This window comes from Grammomys surdaster, unplaced genomic scaffold, assembly GCF_004785775.1.
Source record: "Grammomys surdaster isolate TR1022 unplaced genomic scaffold, NIH_TR_1.0 100, whole genome shotgun sequence".
Lineage (NCBI taxonomy): Eukaryota > Metazoa > Chordata > Mammalia > Rodentia > Muridae > Grammomys > Grammomys surdaster.
In genome coordinates this window covers 3,622,412-3,643,021 of record NW_021604579.1, presented here as the reverse complement: position 1 = coordinate 3,643,021, position 20,610 = coordinate 3,622,412, and the positions used below count along the sequence as shown (strand labels likewise).

At 46.9% G+C, this 20,610-nt stretch overlaps 1 protein-coding gene across 3 annotated transcripts in view; it reads right to left on the bottom strand.

Annotated features, from left to right (window-relative positions):
- St3gal3 (ST3 beta-galactoside alpha-2,3-sialyltransferase 3) overlaps positions 1-20,610 on the bottom strand; it is a 201,203-nt gene that overhangs the window by 107,058 nt on the left and 73,535 nt on the right. For 2 of the 3 annotated variants that reach the window (XM_028785693.1, XM_028785699.1), the window contains exon 3: positions 11,386-11,433. The exons of the other annotated variant lie outside the window; for it this stretch is intronic. In XM_028785693.1, coding sequence (XP_028641526.1) covers positions 11,386-11,433 — 48 coding nt within the window. The remainder of the gene's footprint in view (positions 1-11,385; positions 11,434-20,610) is intronic. 3 annotated transcript variants of the gene reach the window in all.

Below are 20,610 nucleotides of genomic sequence, written 5' to 3'. Positions count from 1 at the left end.
ATAGAAGTCAGAACTGCTGGGCAGGGGTGTAGCTAGGCCAGGGGGAATCTAATAGAAGTCAGAACTGCTGGGCAGGGGTGTAGCTAGGGGTAGAGGACTTTCCTAACATGCTGGAGGCCCTGGCTTCGATCTGCAACACTGCGAACAAACATATAAACTGCTTCATCAAGAATTGGTTCTAAGCTGAGCGGTCGTGGCGCACGCCTTTAATCCCAGCACTTGGGAGGCAGAGGCAGGCGGATTTCTGAGTTCGAGGCCAGCCTGGTCTACAGAGTGAGTTCCAGGACAGCCAGGGCTATACAGAGAAACCCTGTCTCGAAAAACAAAAACAAAGAAGAAGAATAATTGGTTCTGCCTTTTAAAAAATGTAAAATTTCTCTGGATGTGACTGCGCATGTATGGTTTTAATCCTATTACTCAGGAAGAGGAGGCAAGCCAACCAGGAAGTTTGAGCCAGCCCGATGTATGTAGAAGTTCCAGGCCTGCTAGAATTACACAATAAGACCCTGTCTCAAAACAAAACACAACATACAAGCCCCCACAAAAGAAAACAAATTTCAGTCATGTCTGTTCATAAAGAATAAGCCAGTGTGACAGTGCGGGTGAGCACTGTTGCTTTGTCTCAGAAGAAGCACAAGATTGATGGTGGCAACACATTCTAATGAAAACACTCTTATATTCTAAGAGACCTGAACTTTGGCTGGACCTCAGAGCTGAGTTAATGATACACCTCAAGGTCACTCAGGACTTGGCCTGCCCTCCTGCTGTGTGCTCAGCCTGTCTAACCTGCCTTTAAGAGAACAAGTAACAACCCACCTTACTTATTATTATTTCTTAGTAGTAGTAAGTCCATACTTACTTATTATTACGTATTTATATGACAGTGTACATCTAGGTATGAGGAGGTCAGAGGGCATCAGACCCCCAGAGCTGGAGTTGCAGCAGCTGTGAGCTGCGTGATGTGGGCACTGGGAACTGAATTCTTGCTTTCTGCAGGAAAAATATGTTCTTAATCACCAAACCATCTCTCCAGTCTCTTCCCCCATGTAATTAGCTTTTACAACCTATGCTAACACACAGCTTTAATTCTGTAATAGTAGTAGTAGCAGCAGTAGTTTTCTCAATGCCCCGTTCTTATATCCCAACTCCCAACCACTCAGAATAGAATGCGGATATTCTCACTCTACCAATGTTCTGAAATGGAAACAGCTATGCTACACTCCAAGATCCCATTCTAGGCAACAGGAAACCCGCATGGAAGTTCCTGAAAGTGGGGGTGATGGCCAAGCCTCACTCATCTGTGGAAGCCTCAGATGGAATTCTAGCCATTGGCACTGATCATGGTTTGAATGAGAATGTCCCCCACAGTTTCCAGCACTGGAACACTTAGACCCCATTGTTGGAGCTGTTAGGGGCGTGTTACTGGTGTGGCGTCACTGGCATGGTGACACTGGCATGGTGACACTGGCGTGGCAGTGAGAGCTCTTCAGACTCGCACCATTCCAAGATCCATTTCTGTCTCCTGATTGTGATTCCAGATGTGAGTCCTCAGCTTCTGCTCCAGCTGCCACGCCTCCACTCTACCATCATGGACTCTAACCCTCTGGAACCGTAAGCTCAATTTAACGTTCCCTCTAAAAGTTGCCTTGGTCATGGTGTTTTATCACAGCACCAGAAGAGTAACTAATACAGAGCCTGACAAGCCCTGTCTTGTGTTAGCCCTTCCTTTTCTCATTCTACAGAGGCACCACCCACTCCCATCAGCTGACATGAACCCAGTACAGAGTAGATGGGCCCCACTGATACCAACCATCTCTCCCATCTAGAGCAGTTTACAGGAACATTAATGAGGTACATAACGTTCAGTATTTTATGGTAATATAAAGCCATTGGTTCTGTCAGATAATCACAGTTCTTCACATTAAAATTTTTTTTTAGATAAGATCTCACTGTGTAGTCCTGGCTGGTCTGGAACTGGCTATGTAGACCAAGCTGAACTTGAACTCACAGAGATGTACCTGCATCCAGCTCCTGCGTACTGGAATTAGAGGCATGCGCCATAAGTGGCAAACATATATAGGCAAAATGGCCCACCAGGCAAACAAACTCCTCACATGAGAAGCAGTCCCACCCATCTTCCTTCCCGAGGTCACTGGCTCCCATCACTCAGATGGGATGATGAATTCCCAAGTGCAAAGGGCACTTCAGCAAATGGATTGAAGAACTATTTTACTCAAAATAGATATTTCATTTCCAAAGGAGCAACACTGTACAGACTCCCATAAAAGCTACATTAAACATAAACACTCTGTGTCAAGGCTTGAATGGGGAAGAAGAGGACAACAAGTCCAAACAGCGGTCACACGGTCAAACGTGCACAGGAGAGAACACACCAAGGGGGCTACTGTTCACTGACACCGTCAATTCAATCCTCACACCCAGGAGGCAGGACTTGTCCTCCATTTCCAGATGAGGCTGGAGGAGAGGGGCTATGATATGCCTAAGGTCCCAACCACTGAACTGGCAGGGAAGCTGCTGAGCCAGCTCAGGCCCAACTCTGAGGCTGCTTGTCCCTTCCTCAGTCCACAAGGACTCCATGTTAGGACAGCTGCAAGAGAGCAATATGTTCTGTTCTCTCCATTCCCTGTCCCAAGGGCGATGTCCAAAGATACAGCCATACCACATGTGAATCGTGGGAGTCAATGGGATTGCTGAGAGCGGCCGGCCAAAGTGCAAAAGACTCCCACATCACCTCAGGCCGGGGGGGGGGGGAATAAACCACAACATGGGATCAATTTATCAACGACAAACTAAAATAGGAAAGTGGTTTTATAAAACAAACACAGAGAATCCCACTGACCTAGACTAAATTAACTGACCCAGGAAAGTAACTTAGACATTCACAAGCTAAAATCCAGACCCAACTAGATATGTGTATGTTGGTATGGGGGAGGCAAGAGGCTTTTGACAGGGTAGAGTCCCCTGTGGCTGGCTGACTCGTCCACAGCAGGGCTAGGTTCTCGTGTGGTACGCCAGGAGGGGCCAATGGGGAGCGGGGAATATAGGCAGAAGCCACTCCCAGTGGAGCGAAGATCTCATGGCTCCCACTTCCCCTCTGTCCTGGGAAAACCAGGCCTGAAATCAATCCTGTTTATGACACCAAGTGAGCCTGTGACCCCTGCAAGGCCACCGACATGCAGCTACAAGATTAGGAGTGACAGCACAACAGAAGAACAGCTGGCCCGGGAGACAAGTAAATGGCTTACCTGCAGTTTGTACCTAGTGTCCCCCAATATTCATATAAAGGAAGCTAATCCCCAGTGTGGTGATATGAAGAGGCAGGGCTGATAGGAAATGACTAGGTCATGAGGCCTCTACCCTCACCAGCAGGCTACCCATAGAGAACAGGCTCCAGGGATCCTGTCCGCACCTTCTGCTGTGTGAAGACACGTAATGGTGGCAGTGAGGAGGGAGCACCTTCGGTGCTGAGGTTTCAGCAGCCCCTGCATATGCTGGCTCCATGATCTCGGAGTCTCTGGCCTTCAGAACTTCAAGGAATAAATGTCTAGTTTATAACTCTCACAGCCTAAGATATTTTTGTCATAAATATGAAGGACTAAGATGTTCGACAAAATAAGAAACCCCTCTCCAGACAATAATATTTTTCAGTCATAAAAATAATGAGCATTCAATATAAAAACCAAATCAGGGCTGGGCCATGGCTCAGGAGGTAAGAAGGCTTGCCAAGCAGGCCTGATGGCCTGAGTTCAATCCTCTGAGCCCATGGGGGAGAGCTAGCTCCCGAAGTTGTCTTCTGCTCGCCCTGGATGGCACACACATATTCATACACTAATAATAAAATAAAAATTTTAACTTTAAAAGTCCAAATTATAAAAACAATCTCATAAACAATGAGGTAGGAATTATTTGACATTTCCACTCATTACCTAAAGCTAACGGCTACATTTCAATGGCTACGTTCTCTGAAATCTCTCCCCATTGATATGTATGTGAATGCGTGAACATATAATTCTACTTACACATGGCCTTAACTTCATGTTGGTTATACCATAATATCCTGGACATAGTCTATGCAATTAAAAAACCTTAAATAGTCCTTTCTATCTTTTTAAAGGTAGGGTCCCATGTAGCTCAAGCTGGCTCGCCACTCCCAAGCACTGGGGTTAAGCTATGTGCTACTATACCAAGCTCTGTTGTCTTTTCTTTTCTCTTGAAACTGGGACTTTCTCTATTATGTAGCAGTGGCTGCCCTGAAACTTGCCCTGTAGACCAGGCTGGCCCTGAACTCACAGATATTTGTTCACCTCTACCTTCCTGAACACTGAAACTAAAGGTGTGTGCTACTATGCCCAGTTCTAAATCCTCATTTTGAACAAACATATTATTCTCCTGCATGGTGTATCATTATTTATGAAGTGGGAATTATTCCTTCTAATGCTTTAACTAACTTTTTATTTAATTAAAATTAATTCTTTATTTGTGTTTGTATGTTGTGGAAAGAGTGCATGTGCCACAGTACTTGTGTAATGTCAGAGAATAACTTGTCGAGAGTGTCCTTTCCTGTCCTGTGGGTACAGGGGAATCAAACGCCTTGCTTTACTTGCTGGGCCATCTTACTGGCTTCTATATTCTATTTCTCAAACCACCAGATCAAGTCTATTACGGCAGATTAAGGCAATTAAGACAAATGGCCTGATAGTTTAAAGAGCAGCCTAGGAAGCCACAAGAACATCTGCATCTGAGTTTTGTCTTAATAGTTAAGGTGGGGACATGGTAAGATCGCTGTCTCTGACTCTGGGTGTGTGTGTGTATGTGTGTGTGTGCATGCTAATGTGTGCCTGCACTCATGCTTACACACATGCACCTGCTCTAAAAAAATATTTACCAGGAACTTATAATGTGCCAAGAGCTGTTATACCAAAACGCACAAGGTCTTTGGCCCAGTGCTACCTACAGCATAGTGGCAGAGACTGACAGAATGTGGATGGGGACAGCCAGTTAGGACAGGTGGGTATTCAGGATGAATGGAGTGACCTTCCTATAGGGTGGCACTGTACCATGGAGACGGTAAGAGAAGCCTGGGAAGTACAAAGGCCCCCGATGCAGGAGGAGACCCAGCATCTCCAAGGAGAAGCAAGAGTACCATGGCCATGGGCAGCAAGGGGCACAGATGTTGACGTGAAATCATGGAGGTAAGTAGGCCTTTGTAAGTCAGTTAGGACCATGGTCAGCGTGCTCAGCTGAGGGCCCTGGAAAGCTCACATTGGGAATCAGACAGGAACCTGTTTAGGTTCCAGCCTCAGGTGCACTGAGAAAGGGCTCTGTGAGGCAACAAATGGGGCAGACAGCCCAGTACCTAACAATGGTTCTGGTCCAGGGCAGAGGGGCCAGGACCTCGGACAATAGTGCAAGGAGGATGGCAGAAAGGGCAGGGAGTGGGACAGGGGTGGGGGAGGGGTGGGATGAGGTGTTTCCTACAGGGAGGAGGACAGTGAGGGCTCTGGGCTCATGGTTTGAAGTGTGAGAAGTGTTTGCAGCTGGTCCTGTGGTGATTCACTTTTATCCATAAATCCTCTGATTTCAGGATGGTGACAGGAACTTTTTAAGGTCTTTGTTGATTGCCTGTATTTAGTGCCACAGTTATCCTTTACGTTTTGACCTTGGGTCCTGCATTGTGCTGAACCTGGTTAAAGCTCTAGGAGTCTGCTGCGAAAGTCCGTGGATTCTCTGGGATTCTCTGTGTGATCACGGAGGCAGCAGTTTAACCTCTTTCTAACTTCACCCCTTTCTGGGACTTTTAGGGGTGGAGCCTGACTTCAGGCTTGTGGGCTGTATGTCCTTGCAGTCTGTCTTACACTGTCTCTGTCTTCAGACGCACCAGAAGAGGGCATCAGATCTCATTATAGATGGTTGTGAGCCACCATGTGGTTGCTGGGAATTGAGCTCAAGACTTCTGGAAGAGCAGCCAGTGCTCTTAACCGCTGAGCCATCTCTCCAGCCCCTTTCTCTGGTTCTTTATAAGATAATCAATTTTGGCTCATATCCGGGATATTTTAATACTGTGTTATGAAATACGAGGCCTTGTATGAATCCAATGGAGGGTGTTAATTTTGTTTTAGGAGACAACTGAGTAGGCTGGGTCTGGGCAGCAGATCCTGGCCAGCCTTCTGTGGTTATGGTTTTCCTGTCAGCACCATTTTCCTATTCAGACCTTCTTCTGTGTGCGCCACCCAGTGTCCCGCTGACACTTGGGAGGTCATCCGCCCCTTGGTGGATTCTGAAAGCCTATGTTTGGAGTTGTTTTCTCAAACACCTCCTTCCTCTCTGTTTTTTCCCTGTGTGCTCTGGTTCCTTGGGCCAGAAAGCCAGGACCTCAGTTACCATTGTTTTTTATGAATTTTCTGAACGGCTGTACCCAGATCCAGGACAACCAGCAGGAAGACAGAGATCAAAACAAAAAGCAATAGTCCACATCCACCCTCTTGAGATTTCAGCTTCTCTCAAGTCCTCATAGATGGTACAGTTATTACCTTGGCCACCACTGTGGACACCTTAGGGCTGGATACCAGGAAAACAGAAGAAAAAACAACCATGGGATATCCTCCTCTGTCTAGGTCTTAGGAACCACCCCACACTCCCCCAACACACACACACATACATACATACATACATACATACATACATACATACATACACTAGAGCCATAGCTAGAGGCCATTTCCTGGAGCTGTTTGTACAGTGTCCACTGCTGGGGTGTGGGACACTGAGGGGAAACTGGGAAACACATTGGTTTGATAATGCATTAAGTTCTGGTACTCTTCCCAACCTGTCTGCTATGACTAATGTTTCAGAGTCCTCAAATAGCTTCGGAGTGCATTCTGTCCAAGCCATTATCGGTGACAGAGACATGGGGAGTGACTGAGTCCTTATCTAGGATGGAATCTCACTTCCCTATGTTTAATTACTCATGTTAAAGAAAGGACATAAAGTAGGGATTAAGTCCAAAGTTGTTTTGCTAAGATACTAAAAGTTTTTTGGCAAGGAGGTATGCCCAGCGCTATGAAAAGTCTCTCCACATAAAACAGTCCCGTGGCAGCTGAGGGAAGCCTGCCCACTAGCTCTCCCTGCTCTTGGGAATGATGCAAAGCAGAAGGCTGCGGGCCAGTGTTCCTCGAGAACATGACTAACGTGAGACTACCTGAGGAGTCTAGCAGGTGGAGTAAGGGAAATGGAATGCTGGGTAAAGTGAAAATTGGTCCTAACCTAAATTAAGAGTTTGCATATGACATGCCTTTATGAAGATGACATAACAAAATCCATTACTGTGTATGCTCGTTTTAAAAAGCTGGGGCTGGAGAGATGGCTCAGCAGTGACGAGCACTGACTGCTTCCAGAAGACCTCAGTTCAGTCCCCAGCAGCCAGGCTGGAGCCGGCGTTGACTGAGCTCTAGGGCAGCCAACGGATCAAATAACTGTTCACTATGGCATCTGCATGCATGCGCACATACCTACCCAAACACACACAATTTAATATTTTTTACATCTTAAAAAAAGATAAAGCTGACTTTTGATCAGCTTAAATCTATCCTCCACTACAAGAGCGTTAGACAGAAAAGAGTGGGAGTCTTCATCCTTTCTCTCCTTTCACAGTGGACCGTGTACAAACCTGGGAGCCTGTGTCCTTAGTTTTACATCAGTTTGAGACTCAAGCCAGAGTCATCTGGGAATAGGAATTCTGAATTGAGAAAAATGTCTCCAAAAGATTGGGTTGTAGGTGAGTGTATTGGGCATTTTCTTGGTTAATGATTGATGTGTGCCCAGCCCACTGTGGGTGATGCCAACTCTTGGCAGGTGGTCCTGAGTACTGCAAGAAAGCAGGCTGAGCAAGCCATGGGGAAGCGAGCCAATAAGCAGCAGCCCTCCCAGCCCAGGGCCTCCAGGTTCCTTCCCTGCTTGAGCTTGAGCACCGGTCCCTTCAAGGATGGATGGTGACTGACTGTGTGAGGCAGATGAGCCTTTGACACCTGTGTGCGTTCGGTCATGGTGCTCTGTCACAGCAATAGAAACCCTGGTTAGGACAGAACTGCACCCTGTGGTCCACAGTCACTGCAAATTAGACCTAATATATGCTTTTATAGCTCCAAGAGGGATGGAGGGGATGGACCAAAGTCCCCTTGAAAACTAATGAGAAGAGGAAAGAGGCAGGAACTGTTTGGACACGAATACAGATGCCAGCACCAGAATACCTTCCCTCAAGCCCAGCTCTGATATGTACTTGATATTTGATGTTGGAAAGGTGTTTCGCTTCTCTCTGTGTCAATTTCCTTAACAATCTCTATCTCAAAGCCTTGCTTTGAGAGTTGGCTCATATGGAGAAAGGGCTGAGAACTCTCACACAATGATGTTTCATAAATACTTTCTCCTCCTCCTTCTCCTGTTTCCAGGCAAGTGCTGCTTGCAGCATGCTTGTGTCATGGCTTTTGCATGTAGAAAAGAGTATGTAAGATCTTAATGTACAGCCTAATGAATTACTGTGAAAGGGACATTCCCATAACCCCCTCTCAGGTCACTAGAGAGAACGTTCCAGTTCTGAAATCTTCCCATTCCTATTCCAGCTATTACGGAATTCAGTCTCTTATTTCTCCTTACTGTTTTACCACTGAATTGTGTATCTAAACAAATGTGGTTTCATTTTACTTTTGAAGTTCATACAAATGAAAACCAGTATATATTCTGTCTGTTCTTTTTTAAGACTCAGCTGTGTGACTGCTGGGTACATAGCTCGGTGGTAAGAGCACTTGCCTGGCACACAGAAAGCACCAGGTTCAATTCTGAGCACCACAAAAGTGAAATACAATAAATAAAACTTAAGATTTTTTTCTCATCTCTTACAGTAGGGCTGGGTAACATGAGCACACATTTGCAATACCTGCAACCTGGAAGTCTGAGACTCAAGGACGCTGCAAGCCACTCTAGGCTACAGAGTACCCAGTCAGCTAGAAGTGGGGTACCTTATAAGACACGATCTTCAAAAGCCAGCTGTGGACATGCAACCCACAGGCATGTAACTCCAAGCTTGGGAAGCAGAGGCAGAGGCAGGAGGATTGCCACAAGTTTGAAAACAGCCTGGTCTACAAGGAGATTCCACAGTAGCCAGGATTCTCTCTCTGCAATGAGGATTCCATAGCAAGACCATGTCTCAAGAAATAAACATTTAAATTTTAAAAAGCAAATAAAAAAAAGACTTCTACATGTTGTCAAGTCTATGTATAGTTTGATTATTTTCTTCTGTTCCTTACAAATGGGATATGTGCATAATTACTGTTATATGTGGATTATGTTTTCATTTTACAATTCTGAGTATTGCTTGGGACTGGGAGAGCCACCTCCCTGACTTGAGTGAGGCTGGCTCAAAGGGCAGGGTGTGAATTAGTGTATCCTGCACTATAAACACTGGAAGGGAAGGGGTGTGTCTGCCTGTGGCTGTCACAGGAGGACAGACAAGTGTGGCAGTCCTCCCGTGTACAACAGGTACTTGAGCGTGTACAGCATCCATCCGTGACACAGCTGTCTAGAGGACTTGTCCAGAACTAGGATCTGTGTGGGTCACGGTTATCCATACATTGTCATCACCTTTTCTGAAGTGACTGTATAAACTAGACCTCCCACTCGGAGGAGACTGGCTTCTGCTCCATCATGGCTCCGTCAACACTGGGACAGTCTGCTTTCATGTCTGGTTGTTCCTTGGACAAGTTTAGTGATAGCTCAATGGGATTACTAATTAATTGAGAACCTTTGCCTGGGTTTACTGACCCCTTTTCTGAAATGCTTTCTCAAGTCCTCTGCTCATTTCTATACTGGGTTGTTCATTCTTAATGATTTTTGTAGTTTCTTTGCTCTAGGGACAAATTCTTCACTAGCTAATTATGATGCAAATCTCTTTTTCACACTACCTTTCCACTGTTGTAAAAGGGTCTTTTGATAATAAAAGTTCTTAACTATGATGTATTAAGTTGTCAATCTTTTCTCATAACTCAGATGGAACTTGGGGTTCCTTTAAGAACTCTTCCCTGTCTGTCCAGTCTGTTGAAGTGACTTCTCATGCATGCCTCAGCATTGTGGTGGAGAGGCCCCATATGGCAGGAGACAGAGGCACACATGGTCAACAAAGGTTGCGTGTGAGCTTTTTAGCTGGCCAGGCAGGGATGGATGGGCCCTGAATAGGTGACTGAGTGTTTCAGGTCAATTAAATAAATCAAAGCTACTGTGATGAATAAATAACTCTCCATACAGCACAGATGCAGAGTAGGCCCTCTTCCTGGTGGTAGGAACAGCTTTCCTCTTGTCCTCTCTACCACAACTTCCTGGGCCTTGTGAACATGAGTGAATCATGCATGAGGTTAGCAGAAGAGATTAACTACCCCCCAAAGGCCAGCCAAGTCTTCCTGGGATTCAGGGTGGCACCCCCAGTATGAAGTAGATCAGCTTCACCTAATCATACAGGGATACCTTTCCCCTGGTTCGAAGTTGTTCTGAGCTCCCCAGGGGTGGCAAGCTGAAAAATCAAAGCAGTTGTCTGTTCCTCCTTCCTGCCCTGCCAACAAGAACTGAGGTATGGGATTGTGTCTATGGGGATAGCCACCTTCTAGCTTCAGTGACTCTTCGTCAGAATAGTATGTGCCAAGCATCCTAGTGTGTACTGTAAATACCAGAATGGAGGGTGTGTCTGCCTGTGACTGGTGCGGTGCTCCCCTCCTGGAGCTCTCTACCAGAGCACATGGGTATGTATGTGAACGTACAATGAAGGGGGTGTCAAGTCCTCAGGAAGCTGGGCTGCTCTAGTTGCCCGCCATTCTGTAGGTGATCCCTGATGCTTATCATACCCAGAGCTGGTGGTCTCTCCAAGTCCTCTGCCTGACTCTGAGACGGGGCACACATTCAGAGATTAGATAACCTCTCACAAGAACCATCGAAGTTCTAGGAGGGAAAGTATCAGCTGTGATGTCCCAGTCCCAGTGCAGACTTTATTTTTATTATACACAGCCCTGGCTGGCTTAGAACTCCTCATGCACATCAGACTGACCTCATGCTCAGAGTCCCACCTGCCTCTGCCAGGCCACCACACCCAGCTCGGTGTCTGCCTGGAAAACAACTGGAAAAGTGTTTCCTGCTGGGTCCCTCTTCTGCTCCCTCTGTGGTGAAGCCACTGGGGTCTTCCCATAATTCTCTGGCTCTCTTGCCCATGGTGAAGCCTCCGGGGCCTTTCCCATAATTCTGTGGCTCTCTCCCCCTCCCCCGGGATCCCCAGCTCATCAGGCTTCTGTACAGAGGGCTGAAGAGGTGATAGAGGGGGAGGGGTGGTACCTGTGCCTAGGGTTTGTCCAGCGGAGTCAAGAGAAAGAAGCAATGAATCTGTAACACAAGAGGACAAGTTCATGTCGTTCTTCTGCAGTCAGACAAGTGCCTGATGGATCCTCCCAAGCCCTGCGGTGGCCTAAGAGCACTGACTCCTCCCCTTCGGCAGCTCACTTTCTTACATTCAAATGCGTGTTTGTTTGCTATTCCCACCCCACCCCCCAATAAAACAGCGAAAGTAGCATAAAATACTTTATAGCATATGCTGGAATAATAAAGCGAAGATGTCAAAGAGAGGGAAGGCATTAGCGCACAGAACCCATGCCACCAGGGCCTTGGCAAACACAGCAGGCAGAATCAAGGGGGTGGGGTGGGATGTGAGCTCCCAGGCAGCCAAAGCAAAGAGAGAAAACGGTTCCAGGACTCAGTGTCCATAGTGCATTCGTCTTCCGACATTCACTCAGACGGTCAGGAAATGCTGGCTGGGCATCTACTATGTACTAGAACACTATGATACAGTAGTCAGCAGCAACAACAGCAACATGTGGCCTGCACTCCCCTGGGTCTCCTTGCCTTTCATTTTGGAAAGAGACCTTATCAGAGAACAAACTACTTAGCTAGAAACTGGTAAGAACAAATTGGAGAAGAGATTGCTGTCTGTGTTAGGGACCACCCTGAGGGTGCTGCGCAGGAGAACCTCTCTGGAGAAGCTGGTCCTTGGGCTAAGGGTTGATGGATGAATGAGAATGAAATGAGAATCACAGGCAGAGAGATGGCCTCATGTCAGTAAAGACCTGAAGGAAGAGGGAACCAGGTGTTTCCAAGCAATTCAAAGACTCGAGTCCTAGCAGAGAGGGGACAGGGTGATGCTGCTTCTCCCACAACATTTCTTGAGTTTGTAGCTAGGAATTTTTATGGCTGTCTCTTAACATATGACCCAATCTCAAATGATGGTATAAAGCCAATTCACAGCAATTACACAGCGAGGGACACCTATATGAGGTGTGGTCCAAACACCCCAGACTCAAGAGATCAGATTCAGAAGGCTCACTCGCTGCAGAGAGTGCAAGCCAGACATACAGGATATGTGTGTGCAGCCACAGCCCACACCCTACAGTATCTTCCAGCTCTTACTACACATGGAAATTCAATATAGTTATCATAACTTTAAATAACAAGGCCCCCATGCTGGCATATAAGCTCAGTAAAAGTAGCTGCAACGACTGCTCATAGCACCACACCTGATCAACAGCCACTGCGGAAGGATAGTCTTCTAGAGAAATGCCCAGACCACAAACCCTTCAGACAACCCTTTGGAAATATGTTTACTAAGAACTGTGGGGCAGTGAGCTGGAGATGAGGTTCCTGAAAGGATACAGAGGCAAGCATCCTGCATCATCAGGTAAGGGCAGGTCCTGTGCTTTGAAATCCACCAAGAAAAAAGTCAGGGCAGCTTGCTCTTTACAGAAACGTGGACGAACCACCAGGCCTCTTGATGAGCAGCCAGCCTCACTATCTGTACCAGCAGGGTCTAACTGAGGTGTGATTTGTGTCTGCTTCCTCTCAGTGAAATGTGCTCCTCTTTTTAAACCCTCAGCCAGGGTGAGAAGGAGAAAGTTCTCATCCACCTGGAGGCTTCGGAAGACCTCCTGAGGAGTTGACTGCCCAGATAGGCAAGCCTTTATAAAGGCAGCTCCAGAGCTGGGCAGATGGGTCAATGAATAAAACCCTGGCGTGCAGTGTGTGGAGTGGAGTGCTGAGCCCAGCAGGCCTGTGAGAAAGCAGGCGGGTGTGATGCCCGGTGTCATCCCAGAGCGCAGGAGGCAGAGCTGGGGAGAGGCCAGGGCAAGCTGGGCAGCGAGACACTGAGCTCAGAACTCAGCACAACACCCTGTTTCAAAATACAAGTGTAGATCAAGGAAGACACCTGATGTCAACCTCAGGCCTGCATGTACACACACACATACACGCACACACACACACACACACACACACACACACGCAGATGCAAGAAAGTAAAATAAAATTTTAAGTACCCGATTTTCACTAGCTGACATTTTTCCAATTCTAATTTACTTTCTTCACACTCATAAGCAATTCTGATCTAATCTGTTTTTGAATTTTTTTTGTCCAGATTAAAAAAAATCTAATCTTTACTTAAATAACTAAAGAGCAGTAATTGCTGGCAGTGGCTGCCTCTGGTGGTAAGCCTCTACAAAATGTCCACAGTGAACATGTGTTATTTGTATCATGGAGGTGGGGGTGGGGCTGGGTACTGGCGCTTACTGGAGTCCCAGCTTTTTGAGCTGAGGTGGCAGAGTACTACTTGGGACCAGAAATGAGGGGTGTATGTGTGTGTGTGTGCACTCGCACGTGTGTGCATGTGTGTACGTGTGCGTGTGAAGTGGGGAGACAGAAGGGGGAAAGGGAGAAGAAAAAGATTAAAAATAACTGCTCGGCACAAACTTGCTGGTATCAAAGCCAAGGCATGGCAGGGTCCAGATCTCTTGCACTGTTTGTGTGGAGGGCAGTTCAGCTTTGCAGTCACTGGGATCATCCCGAGCGCTCAGAGCAGTTACATCAACTATCGGATGACCCGATTCTGCTTCTCTTCTTTTCATCCTTCCTTCCCACAGTTTGTTTCTTGATCCCAGGGCTCTGCACAAGCTAGGCAGTGTTGCCTCACAGAACTACATCTCTAGGCCCCTTCCCACAAATATTACAAAGCTCCAATGTGCAGTAAGAGAGGTCTCTGCCTTGCAGGCCAGGAAGATGGACAAGCTGCAGGTAAAGTGTGAACAGGGTCTTGGGAGGGAAGCCTGGGGAAGGTGGTTGTCTCCAGGAAAGCAGAGTCTCTGTGATGGTCGCTGTGCTCCAGGAGCACGTCCCTTCAGAGTTGAGATGTTGTGAATGAGGGGAAGTGAGTGACATATTCATGCTTTGTGTAAGTTCAAATGAATTTTGTTTTCAGTCTTAAAAGCATAGACCAGTTCGGTGATTCATTATTTGTGTTTATTCTAAAGGATGTAAGATTATTTTAGTTATAAACCACGTTGACAGCTTACGGGAAAACTTAGCATTCAACAAAGTGAGAGGTTTGCTTTGCAAGCATCAGAGCACGAATCCAGATTTTTCCCTCTGAAGCTAACAAATAAGTCATTTTTACTTGAGCGTTCCAGGCTCCAGCTGTTCCTGGCTCCTAGGCCAGAGGCGGCCATGTGGTATGTTGCACAAGTGATCGAACAGAATCCCAGACCAAAGCATGACAGAGTTTGCTGCACAATGAGGAAAGCTAGAATTTACTGGAAGCTTTTTATTACGGTCAGATGTTTCCTGTGTCTGGTTTCTGAAGCAGAATGGGGGAGAATACAGCCTGAAGCAGAGGGGTAGGGAAGAGAATACAGCAATATTCTTAGGTTTGGCCAGGCATGCTTGAAAGCCCCAGGCATGCGTGAATGAGCTGCACTCTGGGGTGCTGCCTGCCTGCTATCCTATGCACACATCCAGATCTCCTGCTGTCCACCCTGTGCAAGCTTCAGGAATGGGAGAATGAGGAACAAGCAGATTCCTCCCAAGCAAACAGGTAGAATTCAAACATATAAAACTAACATGTCCCTGTGATAAGACAGAAAAAAAGAGTGATCAGGGTGATTTCACTGCTCCTTAATACAGAAAATATTAACTCCTGGACACCAGACACAGTAAGTACAGCAGTGACACACAAGAATAAGAACATGAGTGTCCCTATTCTCAAGAAAGTCACATGTTAGTGGGTGAGGGGTGAAATGCCACGTAAGTAAAATGAACGAAGCCATTTCTCACAGTGGTGGTTGATGTGAAGAATATGACACAATGGCCAAGGGGGGGGGGTGGAGAACAGACATGACCCATAGCATGTTTAGGGCATGTGGACCAAGACCTGAAGACAGGAGCCATCAAAAGCAAGGGCTAAAAGGGAGTTCCAGGCTGAGAGAGAGCACGCCCCAGAACCTCCCTCCACTTAAGGGACAGAGTGGGCCTGACTGCTGCAGCAGGGAAAGCAGCAAGTGTTGAGAGAAGAAACCAACCACATCTGCCTGAGGCTGTGGAGAGATGACGGCTGTGGAGAGACGGCTGTGGAGAGACGGCTGTGTCCTGCTCAACAGCAGAATTTTTCTTTTTTTTTTTTTTAAATCATGTGTTCGTATATTTTCAAGATTTATTTATTTTTATTTAATGTATGGATTTTTTCATGTGTTCGTATATTTTCAAAATTTATTTATTTTTATTTAATGTATGAATGTTTTCCTTCCATGAGCACCACATGAGTGCCCATTCCCCATGGATGCCCGGAGAAGGCAACAGACCCCTTGGAACTGGAGTTATAGCCGGTTGTGAGCCAACATATGGGAGCTAGGAACTGAACCTGGTTCGTCTGCAAGAGCAACAAGTGCTCTAACTGCTGAGCCACCTCTTCATCCCATGTATGGGTGTCTTGCCTGCACACAAGTCTGTGCACCACTTGTGTGCCTAGTACCCATGGAGTCCAGAAAAGACTGTGGGGTCTCCTGGAATTGGGAGTCACAGATGTTTGTGAGCTGCCACATGGGTACTGGGAATCAAAGCCAGGTCCTCTAGTAAAGCAGTCAGTGTTCTTAACCACTGAGATAACACTCCAGGACCCAAGAAGCCTTTTAAAACAAACAAACAAAAAGTAGCCTCGACAGGATGGAGGGGAGTGTGCCAGTGGCAAAGTGCCTGCTACCGTACAGCAAAAACAAAACAAAACAAACAAAAGCTTCCAAAAAATAGGACAGCAAAGGGTACTGGCTTGTATTCTCAAATAGAAACTTGGAACTGAGCTGTTACCCTGACAACAGGGAAGGTGGATCAGGAGAGGGAAACTGAGGCAGGATGTGGACACAGAGGAGGTGGACACTACAGAGGAGAGGGAATAGTGCTGTGAGGGTTGGGGAACAGCACTGAGGACTCTTAATGGGAAAGCTTCAGGATTTGCAACGAATAGAACAGGAATGAGAAATAAGACAGACAGAAGATCATATCCACAGTTCGGGCTTGTGCAAACTGAGGCTGACTTCTCTAAGAGTGGCCTACTGATGCACCACTGAGGTGGCCTGATTACAGGAAGGCCAAGTCACTCCCTGGGGGCTGCCTTCTGGAGACATGTACTGGGAAGCACAGAATATTGGGGAGCTAGGAACAATCACAGCATAGAAGGGAGATGAGGGCGGGGCCTAGGCCAGGCTAGATGCTTGGTCCTGCAGTCCACATGGTAGAACAGAGCCAGAGCCTGCTGCTGAGAGCATCACAGAGATGACACTCGACCCTCAATTCAAACTGTTCTCCTGCTTCCTCTGTGGTGACCAGCTATGACCAGAGCATCCTTCCTCAAAGCCTTAGGCTTTGCTCTGTTTCCATGAGGCCTGATCACCCACTAGGAGTCTCCTATTCCTGTCTCCTGCTACCTGGATGCATTCTGCATCTGCAGGGAGCTCATCCCCTCTTTGCAGCATGCTTCCTGCTCCCTTCCCCGCCCACCTAATGGCTGGTGTAAAAGCACGCTTGTCACCAGGGACAACACATTCACAGGCTGACTCAAAAGAAGCAGAGGACAAGTTAGATTATGGGTCTAAGCTATAGTCACCAATCTGGCTTCACGAAGAGCCTTCAACTTGGCTGGGAGTGGGGGTGGTGCTGGTGGTCTATTAAGAGAAATGATACTTTATTTTTCTTACTGTTATTTATTTGTTTATTTTTTGAGACAGGGTTTCATGTATCCCAGGCTGGCTTTGAACTCAGTATGTATTAAAGGATGACCTTGAACTTCTGATTCTCCTATTTCCCAGTGCTGAGATCACAGGTGTTCTTCAGTGCACCTGGTTTTATTGAGTGCTAGGAATTGAACCCAGGACTACATGCATGTTAGGCAAGCACTCTTCCAACTGAGCTACAGCCCCATCCAGAGGTAGTATCTTTTTTTAAAAAAGATTTATTTATTTATGTATGTATATAAGTACACTATCACTGTCTTCAAACAGCATCAGATCTCATTACAGATGATTGTGAGCCACCATGTGGTTCCTGGGAATTGAACTCAGGACCTCTGGAAGAGCAGCCAGTGCCACTGAGCCATCTCTCCAGCCTCCCAGGTAGTATCTTAACATCCACATAGCCACCTGTTTCCTTAGTTTCTCCACTGCTTAGATCCTGGAACGAGCAAGTACTCTAGCTCTAGTCCCTCAGTGTCTTCCCTCTCAACTTCAACCCCGCACCCCCCGACACACAAAACAAACAAAACTTGAATAAACAGATTTCTAAAGAAACACAGAGGGAAAAAAATGTCCAAGGAGAGTGAGCCAAGAGCCATGAGAACTGATGTCAAGAAGGGAGTCCTAATATGGTGCACAGATGGCCATCAGACTGGGAGGGAGGGCGTTCCTGACTTCAGTGGGATCAGGTTCTGTCCGAAGGTCCAGCTTCGAGGATTCAGCTGAGAGTAGAAGCTGAGGACGCAGTAAACTTCTTCTGAGAAGGCTCTCCTCAGATCTTATCAATCCAGCTTACCAAGCATGTGCTCCAAAGCCTTTACAAAGCTCAGCTGCTCGAAGGCTGGTGGAATGCCTTAGTGGATAAAATGTTCGCTGAGAACTGGAGTTTGGATCCTCAGAACCCAGGTAAAACCTCAGACATCAGAGACAAGCTGCCTGGCTAGACAACCCGGAATCAGCACGTCTGATGAGGAGGACACAGGACACAACTTAGGGCTTCCACAAGTGTGTATCTACCCACCTTCAAACAAGAATACACAAATGCATGCACAATGTGTGTGTGTGTGCGTGTGTGTGTATATGTGTGTGTGTACGTAGGGGAAGGCACCTGAGCCAGTGTAAGGTGAGCAGGCCACAGTGGTAGGCTGGGAATGAGTAAGCAAAGCACTGAGGTGTGGGAAGTGAGGGATGTGTGCCTTTGGTGGGGTACGATCACTCCTAATTAATATCTTAGGGTTTCTTTCAGGAGGTAAGAATCCATGTGACTAAGGAACCAGTCAATACAATGACTAGTTAAAAAAAAAAAGGCGTTGACACATCAAAGACTATTTTTAAAAAGTGAGTCACCATGAAATTAAGGGTCAAAAATTGCTATGTCATACCAGGAGACAAAAGGCACTTGGCTTAAGATTGAGGCAGGAGAGTCCCTGGGGCTTTAGCACACATGAGGAAGTCTGGTAGGAGCAGGCCCCCGAAGGCTAGGCTGTGGAGGTGGCACTGTTTCCACGCCTGCGTGTGTGAAGAAGCAGAGGGAATAAAGATAGACTAGGCACGTGAGGAAACTGAGAGTGAACCCTGGGAATGAGCTGTTAGGCTCCAGGGGTGTGGGAGAGACGGGACCACCCCAGGTCGTTTGCCCAGTACATGCTGGAGTGAGTGAGCAGTACTGGATGGTCCAGCCTGGGTACAAAGGATAGAAGGAAAGTCTTAGCGGGTCACTGAGGAAACAGTGGGCAAAGGCAAGGACCTGAAGCTGTCTGAGGGCATGACATGGCCCGTAAGGTGCCAGGTTTGAGGCAGACTATCATGTTTATCTAGACTGACCCCACACCCCCAAACACACACAACATCTTTGGATCTGCTTCCTCCTGTGTAGAAAGGGTAATATGGGAACGGAGTCTCGCCTGAATGCTGAGACTCATAGGTTGCTTCTTCTGTTATGTGTGTGTGCTTGTGTGTGTGCTCATGTGTGTGCATGCACGTGTGTGCACATGCGTGTGGAGGCCAGAAGACAAGCTCCAGTGCCATTCCTTATCTTTATTTACTTTTTATTTTTTGACAGGGGTCACTCACCGCCTGGAACGTGTCAAGAAGGCCAGGATGCCTGGCCAGCAAGCTCCAGGGATGGGCCTGTTTCTGCCTCCCTTTCCTCTCCTTTTAGACGTGTCCTGGGATCAAATTCAAGGCTCGTGCTTGTTAGCCACACCCTTTACTGACTGAGCTATCTCTCCCGCCCACGGCAGTTTTACTGATTTTAGAACATCTATACGCTGCACAAATCAACCATTCATTACTTAACACCCTCCACTGTGAGACTGGAGGCAGCGTGCTGGAATGAAATACTTCTGCCATCAATTTTTACACAAAATGGGAGGGACTATAAATATATTCACACCATTTTAGATTAGATTCTGTAGACAAATGAGTTTTTATACTAATCTCATGAAAAAATGCTTTAAAAAGTCATTAAGGGTGGGGAGTAAGACAGCTCGGAGGGTAAAGGCACCTGCTGCCAACCCTAATGACCTAAGTTCAATCCCCAGGACCTGCACATGGAAGAAAAGAGCTGACTTCTGAAAGTCGTCCTTTAGCCTCCCACACACAAACACATGTGTGTGCATACATGTGTGTGTGTGTGCCACTCATGGGAGGATATGTGTGCATGAGCATATTCATATATAAGCACACACCCATACAAACATACACTCACACATATGAACACATACATGTAAGAGTTTTAAAGTCCGTGCTGTGAGGGTGGTGTGTGTTAGGATGAGGTTGGTGTCAGGCTGTGTGTGTGTGTGTTAGAATGAAGGTGGTGTGAGGCCGTGTGTGTGTGTGTGTGTTAGAATGAAGGTGGTGTGAGGCTGTGTATGTTAGGATGAGGGTGGTGTGAGGCCATGTGTGTGTTTGTATGTGATTTAGGTTGATGGTGGTGTGAGTCCGTGTGCATTAGGAGTCTAGATTTTATCAAGTGAATGCAGAGAGCAAAGACATTATACATTTTTTTTTTAAGTAAACTGATGATGTCAACAGACTTCAAAGAGCCCCACTGTAATAGTGGTGAGAGGCAGTCAGATGCACATGGCAGGCACATCAGGAGAGCCTTCTAGCAAACCACGTGGGGCATGAGAAGGGTCTAGCGTGGTGCTGTGGTGCCAGGGATCTCAAGAGCAGGTTGGTAAGTTACTAAGCATGGAAGCCACACAATCCCAAATGCTATGGAGGGGAAATGCAGAGTGAGGAGGGCCGATCTGGATGTGTGTGTCGCTGTGGACTAAGACAGGCTTGGGGGACAGGTGAAGCGCGCTCCTGGGTGTGTCTGTGAGAAACGGAAGGATCTGGTTAGGTGTGGGGAGTTGAGGACTAATCGAAACTGGAACTGCAGAAGAAGGGAGTACAGATACCCTAGAACAGACAACAACCACAGTGCTGGGCGTAGCAGAAGAAGGGAGTACAGATACCC